Source organism: Uloborus diversus, unplaced genomic scaffold (assembly GCF_026930045.1).
Source record: "Uloborus diversus isolate 005 unplaced genomic scaffold, Udiv.v.3.1 scaffold_12, whole genome shotgun sequence".
Lineage (NCBI taxonomy): Eukaryota > Metazoa > Arthropoda > Arachnida > Araneae > Uloboridae > Uloborus > Uloborus diversus.
The window spans coordinates 5,631,467-5,648,473 of NW_026557876.1; the positions used below are offsets into that span (position 1 = coordinate 5,631,467).

A 17,007-nucleotide genomic window follows, 5' to 3' on the forward strand; every position below is an offset into this window, starting at 1 on the left:
ATTTTATGCCAAGATTTCCACATACTTTTAGCTGTTTCTTCATGCTTGATGTGAATTAATTTAGTCATGTTCTAAATAGTTTATATTTTAAGTATTTTACTTTTTGAATTTTTATTTCAAAAGAGAGGAAAAGTGGTGGATAGTAATTTAGCCTTAGAACTAGATAGGAATAGGAACATGAATATTAATACTGTATTTAATCTTTGTTTCTGAGGTCTTTTGTTCTACCAAAACTTTTTGTTTTTGTTTTTAATGTTGGATGGTTTATTCCCTTTTCTATTATTTTTTTAAATTGGGTAATAAAGATTGTTTATTAAAATCGCTTTGCTGCGGTTGAGCATATCTCATTCTAATGAAAATGAGATTGGTAAATAACGAATCATGTGGTCAATTGCTTTCTGTGGCAGGTATGAATTGTTTTTATTGTATGAAGCAACTTTCCTACTCGTGGTCGATTTCAAAAAGTTTAGATTTTTTTTTCATTCATGATGAAAAGATTCTAAACGAACTACCGCGAACTGAAATCGTTTCAACAGGCGTCAAAAGTCAGATTTTCATAGCACTCACAGAAAAAAAAAGAAGAGAGTTTAGAAACTAAAACATGAAAATAGATACTTTAGAGACACTAAAAAAAAGAGACAAATAGTGAAAAAAAAGACTAGTTCCTAGGCCTGCATTTCTATTGCCCAATTTGTTACTTATCTTTCAAACTACAGACAAAGATGAACACACACTAAAAAAAGTTACCTTTTTCATCATTGAGATGATATCATCATAATGTTTGAGTATAGCTGAAGTTTCACTTTGTCTCTGCTGCAAGAGCTAATAAACAAATTTAAATCATATAGATCAAATTTCAACAATGCTTATAGTACACAGGTTCATACACAAAATAATACTATTATATACAATTTTATCTCCAACAAGGGATTATGATACTCCTGTCTTCTTATTAATCCCCTCTGCAGCAGAAATAATATAAAATTGTCTGAAAGTTTCCTCCTGAATTATGTCTTTAACTCTTTTAGTTTTTTAGTTTAATAACTCAATTCATGGTCCCACTAAATTTCGTTTATGCTTATAGGCCATGACAACGGCTGAACCTCATGGCAGCAAATAGGGCACTACTAGAGGGAACCCCTGTTTTCTATTACGTTGCCATCGATTGTTAGATGCCAGGGTTCCGTTCAGTGACTCTTGCAGTCAAAATGGGTGACGTCCAATCAAAGATAAACCAAATTTGAAACTTGTCATTGATTGGTTGATCATTGATTTGGCACAGGATTCCGTTCTATTTCAAGAACAGATCATAATTGCATCGGTTTAACACAGAAAAGTTATAAATTGTCAAGGCCTGAAAGCGTCAGCGCCATCTAGAGGGGCCATGCTCAATCATTACCTCAATCAGCCTCATAACTATCACTGTCAAACGCCTCAATTTTCATCATCAACATCATTCCAAAAAAAGATCAATACATCTGCACTTTTGTTGGAATGCGTGATAAGTTATCAGTAAATAAATCTAAGAGTTTAGCACGTTTTTTTTTTTTTTTTTGTTCCAACGAAAATCAAGAAGTTTCATTACTACGAACATAAAACTAATCTTAGTCAATTCCATACAGTTTCCTACCCAATTCTGAGTGACAATAATGAAAATTCAAGAATTTTCATGATATATCTAAAACTCCACAATAAAAAATCTTTCTTTGTGCACAATTTATCATTTTTCTGCAGAGATCTCACAAGATCCTTTCACACTATATCTTTTCTTTCACTACTCTACTTGTACAAAAATGCGGAATTTGGCATCCTTTTGTCTGTACCACAAAAGCAAATAAATAAATAAAATCTTTTAAACTTTCACATTTTGTCATTTTGCTTAAAATAAAAATATCCTTAAAATAAAAATATCCTCCGAAGGATGCAGAAAAAGAAACAAGCAAATATATCCAGAAAAAAAATCAATAGATGGAAGAACATATACTACATTTTTAAAAGAATTTTTAGAATAAAAATGTACAAAATTTCATCTTCAAATTTTTTAAGGGGAAAAAAATGAGCAAAAATTTGATTATCATTACACTGCAGTGTGCAGTCATAAAAATTTTTTTTACGACATCTTGAGCCCACAGTGAATATTTTCAAAGTAAATTTTTATAAGAGATTACTAATTGCACTAAGAAGAAAAAGTAGAGGAGAAGAAAAAGCAAAAACTTACTTGAAATAAATATTGGGGAAGCTGTTTTTGTTGCATGACGTTTGCCAATGTCTAAAATAATGGAGGAAAAAAGAACTACTATCAAAATATGTTATTGAATGTGTAAAGTAAATAATTTTAAATTATGCTGCTGCCAATGCAGTAAATATCAGATTTCAAAGATCTTCACAAAAAATTGATCATGAGATAACCCTAACTAAAAGTGATTGGACAACAATCAGGGTTGGCAGATTTCTGCCGAGACGGTAAAAGCCACTGGTGGAAACCGGTTAAAACCGGAATTGCAAAAACCCCTTTATGCCACATTTATGGCAGAAACTTTAAAAATGACCTAAATGTAATTTTTGAAATACAATAGAAAATCCATAAGAAAAATAATTAAATATTTACCTAAATAAGATTTATCGACAATACTATCACTTTTTAAAATCAAATTATACGTAGTTTGCACTCTGCAGTAGCCTGTAACAAAATACAAGTTTAGAAGCTGTTTCTAAATCTAAACAATTCCTCAATTTGTAGTGCACAAGTTTCTTTCAATCCCAGCAGCTGGCATTGTTAAGGAACAAGCAGGGACCGATTTACACACCTGGGTGTCCCGGGCACTGACAAATATGATTCCCCCCCCCCCACAAACACAAAATAAGAAGGTAAGTGTTGGATATTATTTTGATAGAAAGAAAAATTTAAAATATCAATTTCATACGAAAAAAGTTAATAATTTGGACATGTTTTGCAAAGAAATCATTTAATATAAATCTAAAATACATTTATGGTTTTCATGTTAGAAATTTTTTTACAGTCGCAGATGGAAAAATTATGATACAAATGATAAAGATAAATCATAATGTGCTTTCTGCGCATCAATGATTCTTTATATATATTTTTTTTCCTTTGTTTTCTTGTAGTAAATTCATCTATAATGTCCTCATAATCAAGTTTTAGGGTCAAAACTTTCTTCTAGTGACAATAGAGCTAATTAAGATAATTTAAAATCAGAAATGAGAGTACGCAAAGGGCACTTAGTTCTCTTCAATAGCGAAAATGATCGTTCTCCACAACAGTTGGCTAATAAGCTTTCATCTAATTAAAAAAATTGTCAAATGACAAATTTTTTTTTTGTTTTATTTAGTTAAAGGCCCCCCAAAACACTGGTCCCTAAAAAAAAAACTTGATGACAGAAATTTGGTGCCCCCTTTTCTTTGGTGCCCCGAATGCCCCTGCCATAAATCAGTCCCTGGGAACAAGCAAGATTTACGAAACCTTCAACAATTGCACATTTTTTCAAACTGGACCACCATGCGGTTGCTAGAATAGTTGCCAGAACTTGATTGGAGAAATAGGTTTCGGGAAATCGAGGTTTTGCAAAGCTATGGTATAAGGTACATAATCAGGGTTCATATTTGTGAGTAAAGGTTGGGCACTTTCTTCTTGATTACATGATAAATTTACTCATAAACACTTTGGATGAAACATATAGATGAGTAAATGATTGTCAGTAACTACATCATTACTTGCTGTGGTTGATCATATGCACTGTTAATGTAGAACTGTTTCAACCAATGAAATTCTTTACATTTATGAGTCTGAATCTTACCAATAGTATTGTTTCTTACATACAGCAAAGATGAAGATTGTGTTAGCACTTAAATGATTGCATTATTCACTTGACAGAGAAATCAAGACTTCGGGGAGGGGGGGGGGGGCAATTATATAAAGTAAAAAATATAACTCCAGTAGTTGAAATGGAGTTATATTTTTTACTTTATATAATTGCCTATTATAAAGTAATTACTAGAGCTAATAAAGACATTTTCTAGTTTTTGCCAGTTTCTGCAGGTTTTTGCCGGTTATAACCAGTTTTTGTCAGCAAAAAGCCAACCCTGACAACAATCAAAGGGAAAAAATATAGTGTGGATTAAAAAATTATGCAACTTACAACAAAATTGTACAACATGGGTGTCATGATCCCCCCCCCCCCCCCCAAACTGTTGAGAATAGTAGCCTTCCACATTATATTCAAACACTTTATGAATAATATGTAAACAATTTCAGTAGTACAGAAGAACCCTGCAAATGCGAAACCCATTATTCTGGATCTCTGGATCAATCAATTTTTTTTTATATTTGAGGAGCGATCGTTAAATTTCCATAACATTAATTTATTAAACCCTCTCACAGACAAGGCCGTGTTATGTCCTTGATGGAGTTCCCTTTTCCTGGCAATGCAACTTTGAAAATTTTTTTTCCTTCATAGGGCCTATCACAGCAGAAGATTATAGAAGATTATAATAACAAGTTAAACATTAACTGTCTACGTGTAATTCTGTATGTTTTATGTAAAGATGATATTCAGTATGTTTTATTTTATTTATTTTCTTCATTCTCCCAATAATCCGGATTGCTGATCTTCCAAATTGGGTCGGATCTCAATTAATCCGAATTATCGGGGTTCTACTGTATTTTCAGTTCATTAATTATTTTTGAAAATACATACTTGAAATATTACTTCTTTTCATTGCTTATGAAAATAATTTGTAATGTTTGTCCCTTGTTCAGTGCCTTATTCCTGGCCTATTCGGAGTTTTTTATTAACACCCAAGCCAACCCTGACAACAATCAAAGGGAAAAAATATGATGTGGATTAAAAAATTATGCAACTTACAACAAAATTGCACAACACCCCCCCCCCCCCCCCCCCCCCCCCCCCAAACTGTTGACAATAGTATCCGTCCACATCGTCTTCAAACGCTTTATGAATAAAATGTAAACGATTTCAGTAGTACAGTAGAACCTTGCTACTGTCATTGCTTATGAAAATATTTTGTAATGTTTGTGCCTTTTTCAGCCTTATTCCTGGCCTATTTGGAGTGTTTTTTAACACCCAAGCAGTTTCAGAAATTTTTCAAAACCAAAACCATAGGTTGATTCGTAAAGAGAGGGTGGCCGTTGTATTTTTCAGCATGACCCCCTTCCCTCCCCCCAAATGTATCCTTGCCTGTTGACTCATGGGCTAATTTCATAATGTAGGATAATATAGGGCAAGTCAAGGGAGGCACAGGGGAATGGCATCTCCCCACTTTTTTTATTTTTACACACAGCATCCTCTTACTTTTTAAAATTTTAATAACACTGTAAGCATTCCACACTTTTTTCCCAGGACTACACAAACATATAGGATGTTTTTTAAGGTTTTAAAATGTATGTAGGATATACAGGATTTCATGCATCAACAGCCCGGCAGTTTCGTCTGAATTATGGATTCATCATTCCATATTGAATAACCAAGCTAGAGGCATATCTTATCTCATTGAAGCTGAGAGTGCCGACACACACTGGTAGATACAGCAAATTTATCTTACCAGGGAGAATTCGCAAACCATGGTGCGGTTAAGTGGCGATAACTTACTGCTTATTACACTGGATTTATATGACGATTTTGGTATGCATCAGCATCAGCTATGCCTTTCTTAAGAGACAAAAAGCACCATAAAGAATTCAAAAAAGAAACTAATCTTAAATATACACGTACTTCTTGAAACACTTTCTCCGCTTCTCTGGCCTCAGCCTCAATCTCAAGAGGATCTGTTGATGAAGAAAGAGGGTCATCTCCAATTCTCTCTTCAGGAACAATAACATTTGAGGAATGCTGCAACCCATGACGAAACAATCTCTCAATCTGTGGAGAAACAAATGGCATGAAATGAGGAAAAAAACATTTGAATATCACATGAAAGGACAATATGATATTAGTGCTCAGCATCCTCACATAAATAATAGCCAATGATTAAGTAACCCGCGAGATTCAACAATGAAACTCGCGCCACGGCATGATAATTTAATAATGTATTTTCGTAATGTTTAACGTGCAGGGAAAGGCTTTATCGTGACAAGGCTGAACTCGATCTGGTAACTTAACTGTTTTATTGGTAAGACTGTCATTTCAGGGAAATGAAGATACGAAAAAATGGTCAACACAATGACCACTACTACTGGAGTTAAGGTTAAAACTTAAACTGCCAAAATATCACCAAACAGGCAATTGCTGCGTTCAAATGTAGAAGCAAATTTTCACCCATCATACTGTAACGGATTCGGTGCGACTTCCACTTTCTTGAAATGAAAACACAGTTCTTGATAAAATCACAGGAAATTTATTTACACTATGTACAGGAAAGATCGTCAACACTTGCTAAATTATTCATCAGCAATTAAGCAAATATCACACAACACCGTAAACTCAACGTTTACACACGTATTTACTTCCAAATACGAAAACAACACAGCGAAATGCCTCGCTATAAACAGAGCTAATACACACTCACAGTTCGAAATCTGAATCGAAACTCTCCTGTTTATCCATCGCTAACGGCTTATATAGACACCGAAAAGAAATTTCTCAAATATTCCACACGCTTCTGTAAAGTAGTAGACCGTTATCAAATTTTATCAATGAACAAAAAGGAAATAGGGGTCGTATACTTTAGCCATATGAAAAGGGGTTGTATATTCATTACGGGAAACTATTTACAGGTTACGTTCCTACAATAATTACTATTTACAGGATTTGTAACAATACCATGACGGGCAACTTTTTAGTTTAATAATAAATTTGACACTTCAGTAACACTTAACAATGATGGGCAATACAGAATGAGAATAAGCCTTGTGACAAAAGATTTCTACTTCTTTTTGCTCAATTTATGTTTCGCCAACAATGTATATGAAGACCCTGATTTAGAACTGGATAAACATCAGTTGAATTAGAAACAAAATGCTGTTAAAAAAAACATTAATACAATGGCCGCCACTAATATGAATCAGGTTTGATCTAAATAATTTTGATTCTATAAAGTAGCTGATTCAATAAAGCGGCTAATTGAATAAAGAAGGACTTTGTTGTTTTTGACAATTGATTTATTAAAGCAGTTGATTCAATTAACCGGCGTCCACAGTACATAAATATTAAGCAAAGCATCCCCCAGGATTAAAAAAGGGCACATTTTTGAGAAAGGGCATTTTTTTGAGACTAAAAGGCAGGTTATCGCTTCATTGGTGGATATAGTTGTAGGATACATACTGTCAATAGTTTATAATCATTTCAAAAAAAAATATGATAACTAATTCTTTCAGCTGTTACTAGCTGTAAGTAAAAAACTTTTAAATCCAAAAGCAGTATTTGCTCTTGGACTAACCACCACAGTAAGGAAACAAAAACCAATAAACAGCACCAGTTTGAAAGCACATAGTATTTATTTTCAATAGGAAAGTCATTTTTGTTTTCAACTGAAATGTCCAAAATCATCTGCGTTTGACTTTTGAATGCCGAGTTCTTTATTTTTGTCATATTTTTGAGTTTCTTTGATGCCACATGTCATGCAAAGTATTAGCGTTTTGCTGTAAATCTGCAGCAATCTTTTAGCTTCTGCTTTCGGTTTTCGATATTTCTTATTATTTTTTCAGTAGGACACAAGATGAAGTATATTTAGCAAAAATACAAACAAATTTTTATAAACAAAAAATGCTCGGCATGCGTATAAAGCATAATAATAAAACAGAATGTATTATCCACAAATTATGCGTGAAAAAAAGTTTCAGCTAACAATCCGGATTTAGATTATTATCGACTGAAAAAAAAATTGCAGCACAAAAAAGAAAATCGGAAAAAAATGAAGCAGATTTCAGAGGTTAGAGGATTTTAGGTTGGTGGATTTGTGGCGCTCCACTGCACCTGCTTAAATCTAATTCAAAATGTAAAGCACTATTAAAATCTTGAATTTGAATAAAAGACTATAAAATGCAGGGCTAACTTAACGTTTATCCGGCTGGAAGAGAAGCGTTAGAATTATCTTAAAACATATGTCAATTTGACAAAGAAACACTTCCCTTGTCATGAAGCGATAAGAAGGAAGGATGACAGCCAGTATTCTTTGCTAGTAAACATCCCCCCATTACTGAATAAAAGGCGATGCAAACCCTGAGGCAAGGAGTAAGGAAGTGATTCTGGGAATTCAGCCGTGGTTTATCAGTAGTGTTTCCAAAGTGAACGGTCCTTGGAAGAGCATTGTTTAGTTTCTGCAATGCCCAGGCCACTTTTTATCCCTTGTGGCAATTGATAATGGAAGGCATGCATTTCTCATTGTCAGCTCAATGGCAATCCAAGTTGGGAGAAGAGGGGGTAGGGAGAGGAGCAGATATTCGCTATTTTCACTTTAAAGAAAGACATAAAAGAAAACAAGGGAAAATATCAAATTGGGCACGTTGTAAGAATCAAAGGGCAAGTTAGGCGTGGCACCCTCTGGCCCAAGTCTGGGGGACGGTCTGTATTAAGTTTTAAAGAATTATTTTAAACATTACTTCACTCAAATAAAAATGGATACTTATTATTTTTTTTTTTACTTGTTAAAGCTTTTTTCCAGGTTTCAAGCATCATTAATTTTTGTGAAGAAAAAAAACTCTTGCATACATAAGTATTTAAAAAATGCAGAAATTACTTTAAGAGTTCTTTGTTGGAGTTCTTCTTGTAGTATTCCATCCTGCAGCTTGTCACTGAATAGCACCATATCTGAACTGAAAAGCAAACACTTTTTACTCAATATTGAATCAAGAAATTCCTAAATTTAAAACAATACAAGAATTTATCAAAAACCAATTTTGATGCATTAAAAAATATACAAAACATATTACTCATTACTTCATATTTTAAACTTAGTTTTCAAAGAAAACATGCACCACTTTAAAACTTTATTACAAAATAAAAATTGCTATGGACAGGATCTGCAAATTTTCCATTCTTCTGCATTTTTGCTATCTATTGTACGTCAGCTTTATTGTACAAGCTTGCTTAATTGGTTTTCGCTGAAAAAAATAAGTAGTGAGCATGAGAACTAACATGAAAGCATGAAAACTAAGTCTGACTCCAACATTTCAATTGTTACTATTGAATCCAAAATGCATTTCTTCAACTATCTCCAAAACTTATTTCTGCAGATGCTGTCATTTACCTGCCCACTGAAGAAAAATTCAAAATACTTATCGACTACATTCTCAGATTAAAAAAAAATATTGAAACTATTTCAAAATAGCACTTTTCCTCCTCGCCTGCTTTTAATATGGCCACATTTTACAAAAATTAGATGCGTAAACAAAGGTTAAGTTTTGACACATGATTTCAATATACCCGTGTATTCAAAGATATCATTTGGGTTTTCTCAAGCCATGAAAATACTCCATGACATTTTTTAATAGGAGTAACACTTATTTCAGAGGATTGAAATACAGTAGTACCTCCTTTAAGGCACACTTCCATTTAAGAGACACTTTTTCTGGTCCTACTCCCTTTGAATAGTAACCTCTATGTATTTGCCTCTCATTAAGAAACACTCTATTTAAGGAACAGTCAAAGAGAAAAATTACAAAGAAAAAAAAACTATAAATGCATTGGAAATATCAAATTTATTGAAATTCAAGGTTCAATTTTTGTTCAAAAAAATAACTGGTAAACGATTGTCGTGACAATAACAGGCAAATAAACAAATAAATATTCTTAAATTCTTGCTGAACTCTCCTACACTCATGCTTTTCCTTCTTATTAATTTCTTCATATGGACACACCCCCGACAGAGAGTATGCCACTCATTACAAGCTTTGTGCAGAAAAATTTTAATGTGATCACACTATGCTTTGCATTGTAAATTACCTGACCATCAAACAAAATCCATGTAACACATTAACTCAAAATTTTAATCTATGAAAATCAGTTATAAACTTTGATACTACAGAATGTGATTTTTTTTTTGAGCAATCACGATTGCTTATTGTTCTCACTTGATTGTTTTGATGTGCGATCATTTTATTTTCCCACCAGTACCCTCTGCCAGCATCACCATCGACGGGCTCCTCACGATGCTGCTCCTCTAGCGAAAACCATCTCCAGGTTGCGTCAATATCCTACACTTACACGCATACATACACGCACCTACACACACACACACAAACCTACACCTACCCACACAAACACACATTCAAACACATACACATGCATACATACAGACACCTACACATACACACACATACATACACACACACCTACACATACACACACGCCTACACACAACTACCCACACACTCATACCTGCACACAGACACAAACACACATGCCTACACACATACACATACCCCCTACACACAAACACACATGACTACACACATATAAATACCCCCCTACACACAAACACACATACCCCACACACGCCTACATACACACACACACTCGTGATTGCGAAAAACAGAATTTGAATTCAAAATGTCAAAATTCAAATTAATTTTTCTTTCCTTTTTTTTTCAGTTTCAATAGTTATGAGTTTTTTTTAAGTAAATATTAAATATTTTCAATACTTTATCTCATTTGTTATTGGCTTACTTTTTTATGAAATTTTTCTGACTTAACATTGCATGCATAAATTCATCTACCTCCGAAGAAGAGACACCTCTATTTAAGGAACAATTTGTCCAGTCTCCTTAGTGTTCCGAATTGCAAGGTTCTACTTTATATGAAAACAGTAAAGACTATAATAGTAATCAACGCATTAAAAAAAATTTATATTGTAAGGTTAAAATTGAAGATGGCAGAGAAAGAAGATTTGTGTACTAATGTGTTGATAGCACTCAGAATAAAATTGAATAGCTTTGTGTTTAAAAAGTAAAAATAAGAAATAACAACATATAACTGCACAAAAATTACTGCAGACATGTGTTTTAGGGTTAGGCCCCTTTCTCAATGCAAAATAAATGAGCTTATGGATGAAAAGACATCTGATTTTTTCGGATGTTGACTCCCCTCCCCTCCAAAAAAATTTGTAATGACAGGCCTTGATAGCAGAAATTAGGGCTCTGTTATAAAGATGCAACAACTGTGTGCAATGCACTAAAAAAAACAGCAAAAAGAAATGCTGTTTTTGGTTACAGGTAACTGCAAAAAAAGGGAGCGGGCATGAGCGTCCATATATACAAAATTGTAAGGGGGGGGGGGGGGGGGGGGGGGGGGGGGGCTCAGATATTTTCCCCATGGAAACCGATTTCAGGCCAGATTAGAGTCATTAAAATTTGACATTTTTAATAGCTTATTCATTAATTGTTGGAGAAGAAATGTTTTTACATTTCTGCAAAGAAAAAAGCGCGAAAAGTAAGGAAGTTCTAGTTTCTGGGGGGGGGGGGGCTCGAGCCCCTATATGGGCGCCCATGGGAGGGGGGATTTCCGTAGCCTTCTTACACAATATTATCTTTAGATAGGGCTTATCTCTTCAATAAGCAGAGACTAGCAGTGCACCCCCTGTTTCACCGACACAAAACAGGTTGAACACCAGGTTTCCTTCCCCCCTATTTGTCCCTTTCAGTCTTACCTTTTGAGCAGTGTTGCCAGATTGGGGGGAAATTGCCCTATCTTGGGGAAATCTGGTGCTCTCTGGGGAAAAGGGTTTTGAGGGGAATTCTTTGGGGAAAAGAATTTTCTTGGGGAAAACCTGGGGAATTTTTTTTTATATTTAAATTCACGTTTTGACATCCGGTAGTTACATTGTTTGTATCAAACAGCGTTGGTTTAGCTTTGCTCAACTTCATGGAATTCGCATTTCGCATTATGTGGAATATTATGCTACGGAATTCGCATTAATAGTTAAAATATTCGGTTATTTCTTATCTCTCAGTCAGGCGCTTGTATTTATGACTAGTAGCACCTGCATGACTTTGCCCTTAGTAGAAAATTTAAAGGTATTTTGGTTTCCCTGTATATTTACAAATAATGCATGATGAATTTCTCGCCAATTGGCTTGCCCACATTATGATAACTTGGTAATTTACTCGTCCATATTATGATAATTTTTCTTGGGAAAATGTTCTTAAAATTGGAATAGAAAAAGAACAAAGTCGAATTTTCGAAAAATCGCTTAAAGGTGCACACCCCCAAGCTACAAAACTAATTCTTTGCCAAATTTTATGAAAATCGGTCGAATGGTCTAGGTGCTATGCGCCTCGCAGAGATCCCGACAGAGAGAGAGAGAGAGAGAGATCCGGACAGAAAGACTTTCAGCTTTATTAGTAAAGATTTAAAAAAAAAAAGATAAAGATAAAGAATACAAAAAAAAAAAGCGAAAATGGGAAGAAAAAAAAAAGTTGGGGAATTTTACAAGAAAATTTTCAAGAGACAAAAATATCAGAGGAAGTCGATTCATTTTATGAAAATATTAGTGGAAAAATAATTTTTGAATTTGGGGAATTTTGATAGAAAACATCGATTTTTGGGGAAAAATTGGAAGGAAATTGGGGAAATCTGGATCTGACCATCTGGCAACACTTCTTTTGAGATGTTTAGAGGGGGAGGAAATTTTAAGTATGGGCAAAACCGTACCCAGACTAGAAACTCTCAATTGTAAGAAATTAGCTTACAACCAGGGTTTGATTATTGCATGGTCCCTTTGTTATTGAAGTAATACTGAGCTGCTATTAAGGCTAAAGCATATACTTCCTTTATTGACATTTAAAATGCTTCATTATCTGTTTCAAAGAAATATATATCGTAGTCGTCGACACAGAGCAATAGTAAGTTAACAAGCACTTTACTATAAAGGTATCCCCTTCTTTCTGAAAAAAAAAAAAAAAAAAAATCTTTCATTTAACTACAAAACAAACTATGAAAATGCTGAGTAAAAGTTTCTTGCTTTTCTTTAGGAATACAAACCTGAAAGTGAACCTTCTGTAAACAAAACTGCAAAAAATCTTCACAAAAGCAGATTAACAAGTTATAAAACACAAAATACTTATAACGTTTAAAAAAACTTTCAGAAACAAGATAAATAAGAGAGACGAAAAAGTTGCTGTTTTTACCTTTTTTTGTGAGAAGTTACTATTGCTTTCACTCTCACAGTAATCTTCAGCCCTTCAACATGCTTGACTTCTGTTCCGTCTGTATCCATGGTTACGGCGGTTACCGTTACGGCATAAAGCAGAAGTTTTTTTTTTAGCTGTTGCCAACTACAAATAACCTGATGAATTACTGGATTTTCAAACATGGGAATAAATGAATATTTTTGTGTCAAAATAAATTTTAAAGAAATAAAAATTGCAAAAACAAACAGTAAATCAATCATAATTAATTTTAAAAAATGTAAGCTTTGATCATAAGATTAACTGTATCTGGCACTTTCTTCGGTAACCATGGATACTTCCGCTTGTAAGTAAATAGAGGTTCAGGAAAGAAATCACAGCGAGCTTGTTTTCCTCCTTCTAGTCATTTTTTTTTTTTTTAAATCTGAATTTGCACTGATATTTACTCGAATTATAGGGAAAGCATTCGATACAACTAAAGTCCCTATACACCATCCGGTTAGATCGAACACTTTGTTGAATGTTGAAAAATGTTTTTGGGATATTTTTCAAGGCCGAGTTTTCCACAAATATCAAAAAATCAAATTGAAATCCCAGCATTTGAGATTTTTATTTCGGAATCGCTGAATTTAAAAAAAAAAGCAGTAAAAAGTAACTTTTCCTTCGATGTATATATAATATATACTCGAAGTGAAATTGAGTTTATTAAGTAAAACTGATGACGCGTATCAAGTGTAGCATTGGTATAACTCAAATCTGTTATTGCACAAAATTTGAGGGCCATTTTTTATTTTATTTTACTGTTATTGTTTATTCATTTATTTATCAAACCAGGATTGTCACCGGTCACGTTTTGAGGTGTTTTTTTAATTTGCCAATGTTTGGAAAATGTCTGTATATGTGTGCGACCAGTTTTTTGTGACCTCTCTAGCCAAGATCACCTCGAACTTTAATTTCTGGGAGGCGGAAATTCTCAATTTGCAAAGTAGAATTCCAAATTTTCCCGATTGGTAAAATACAGGTACGTACACAAAAATACATCTAATGAAAAGGGACATTCGGGCGTTTAAATATCACAATTATGTCTCCAAATTTGCCGAATAGCCAGACAAAATTTGCCGAATGAAGAATTTTTTGGAAGGTCACCGTCAGGGGTGCCCACAGGGGGGGGGGGGGGATTACGGCGCAAGTGGCGCCATCAAGATTTGTGGGGAGGGGGATTTTTTACATTTTATTTATTTATTTTTTGTTGTTGTTGAAAAAAATATATATTTATTTAATGAACTTTTTTTAATTTAATTATTTATTTTAATTTAATTTATTTTGTTTGTATTTTATTTCATTTATTCAGTTTGCGTGCGTGCGTCATTGGCGTAGCACAGAACTTTTCTTATAAAATAATAAGAATAATAATAATTAAAAATAAATAAATAAATAAATAAAAAATATTTTAAAAAAATAATAAAATAAAAAAGAGAGCTGAAAAATAAAAAGGAAAAAAGGTTGAGAAATTTTTTTTAGGGGGGGGGAGATTTGTGCCATTGAGTTTGAGGGGGATAGGCATCCCTGGTCACCGTAACCTCCCATCTGGATGCCCCTGTCTTTAGCATAAAATCAGCTGCATAAAATCGAGCAAAATTTGGTACATACGTGCACCCAGGGGCGGGCTGACCCGCCGGCCTTGAGCACTCCCGTCTATGGGTCCTCAAGCTTGAACATTTTCTTTTTTTTTTTTTTTTTTGCAACATTTTTTGAGCAATCACGGTTGCTTATTGCTTTCACCTGACTGTTTTGGCGTCCTATCATTTTATTTTCCTGCCAGCACCCTCTGCCGTCGACCGGCTCCTCACGATGCTGCTCCTCTAGCGAAAGCCATCTCCAGGTTGCATCCATATCCTACACTCACACGCATACATCAAGGGCGTATATAAGGGAGGGGCTGAGGGGGCCCGGGCCCCCTCCAAAATCTGGGGGCAAATTAAATAACGGTAGGTTTTTTTTAAATTTTTTTTTAGGTTTTAGTTGCTCACGAATTATTTCCAATCATATAGCTACAAAAAAGGGGGGGGGGGGGGGGGGCCAATAAATATGATAGTGATAATAATAATTATAACACGTTATATCAGAGATTTCCGAACTGGGTGCCGCAAACAGAAATGAGGGATGCCGCCAAGTGTCCATGGTAACAAGAATATGCATAGACTAGGATGCTATGAGAAAATTCTAATTCTTCAAAGGATGCCGCGAATCGTTAAAGTTTGGGAACCCTGCACCAGGCAATGGTGTTCAGAAGGGGTCAGGGGATCCGAACCCTTCACTCAAGAAAAGAACGTCTCATGGGAAAACGAAGTTATTTTAACAAAAAGAAAAGCAAATAATGTTGGGAAAAAAATCTCAATTCTTTCAAAAAGAAATCTTTTTTATTTAAATTTTTTTTTAACAGATGCACTTAATTGCTTAGCAGATTAAGTTCCCCTTTCTTTCTTTCACCCTCCCCCCCCCCTTTTTTTTTTAATTTCCTAATCAGTTTGAAAAAAAAAGTCTTCGAAATGTTCTCTCCCTGACTCTCATCCCCTGCAAGAAATTTAAAATAGGTTTTAGTTGTTCGGTTGGAGTGATAATGGAAATTTATGTCCTAACAACACATATATGTAAGCGTTATTCGGATATTAGTTTCAAAACACATCTGGAGGAGAGTCCCCGACCGGAACCAACATTCTTTCACTAAGGTTACTACCAAAAATGTTCCGAAATTGTGCCTTTAAGATTTTAATTTTGAAAAGTTTCGAAGACAGATCCTTTCCTTTAAAACCTCTCCTCACCTCGAAACGCCGCTCCTTACCTTTCAGCGGAGGATTCTCGAATCCTTCCTTTCCTAAGATTGCCTAATGCTGGGGGTAAATCACATTGGTTTAGAAAAGAAGCATAAAATAAAAAATTTCAAAGGTTACTGACTATTGGTCCGGTAATTACGTCCAACACCTCCTATTTCTTTTATTCCCCGCCCACCCTTTTTCCTAGTCGGTCAAAACATAAGAAAGTCTTCAAAATTCAACACTTCGTAAGCCCCCCCTCCACCAACTAAACACCGAGCTTCTTAAACCTCGTTTTCAGAGATTCAAAGTCGAAAAATTTCCAGGGGATAATTACAAATCTCCTTGCTTTCTGAAAGCATCGAAAATAATTTGAAATTGCTTTTGTGGAGTTTCAATTTTGAAAAATGGTCAAACCCCTAACGTTACCAAATATGGTCCACAGTCACGCTTTTAAGATTTGAATTACGAGAAAATTTCGGGTCCGACTGCTCCCGTATGAAATCTGAAAATGAAAGAACTACAATTTCTAAAAATTTAAGGTGGAGAGCGTTCAAGTCCCTCCACCTATTATCACTGAATATCTCTTAAAACTTCGCCTTTAGGACTTTAATATTTCAAAATAGTTTTTGGGGAGAGCCCCAGAACATTATCGAAGTTAGTCTGAAACTGCGTTTTTAGAACTTCAATTTCGGAAAAATGGGCGGAGGGGGTGATGGTTTCACTCTATTTTTAGAAATATCAACTTCAAAATGTCCCATTATTTTCATTGCACTAACGTCAACAAATATAGTCTGTAATGGCGTTTTTAAGATTTCAATTTCTAAAAATTTCCGCCGAAGGTCCATCAATTTTTCCCTCCTAGCATCACCAGAGACCGTCTAAAACTGCGATCTTAGGATTACAATTCCAAAAAAAAAAAAAAAATTTACGGGGGATAACTCCCGGTTTTAAGAGTGGTTTACCTAAAACAATTTTTTGGTTGCGCCTCTGGATGACAGTATGGAGTCCTTGGACACTGTCTCTCCCCCCCCCCCAAAAATGAACTTACAAAAAAAGTGGGGGGGGGGGAGTTGGAGAGGAGCTAATCTTGGT

At 34.6% G+C, this 17,007-nt stretch overlaps 1 protein-coding gene across 1 annotated transcript in view; it reads right to left on the reverse strand.

Moving 5' to 3' along the window:
- LOC129232439 (uncharacterized) overlaps nucleotides 1–13,188 on the reverse strand; it is a gene marked incomplete at its 3' end in the record, with an annotated part of 29,490 nt that extends 16,302 nt beyond the window's left edge. The window contains exons 1-5 of the mRNA XM_054866585.1: nucleotides 13,138–13,188; nucleotides 8,713–8,832; nucleotides 5,751–5,897; nucleotides 2,219–2,269; nucleotides 748–822 (exon numbers count right to left, since the gene is read on the reverse strand). Coding sequence (XP_054722560.1) covers nucleotides 748–822; nucleotides 2,219–2,269; nucleotides 5,751–5,897; nucleotides 8,713–8,832; nucleotides 13,138–13,188 — 444 coding nt within the window. The remainder of the gene's footprint in view (nucleotides 1–747; nucleotides 823–2,218; nucleotides 2,270–5,750; nucleotides 5,898–8,712; nucleotides 8,833–13,137) is intronic.
- Between the last annotated feature and the right edge of the window lie 3,819 nt (nucleotides 13,189–17,007).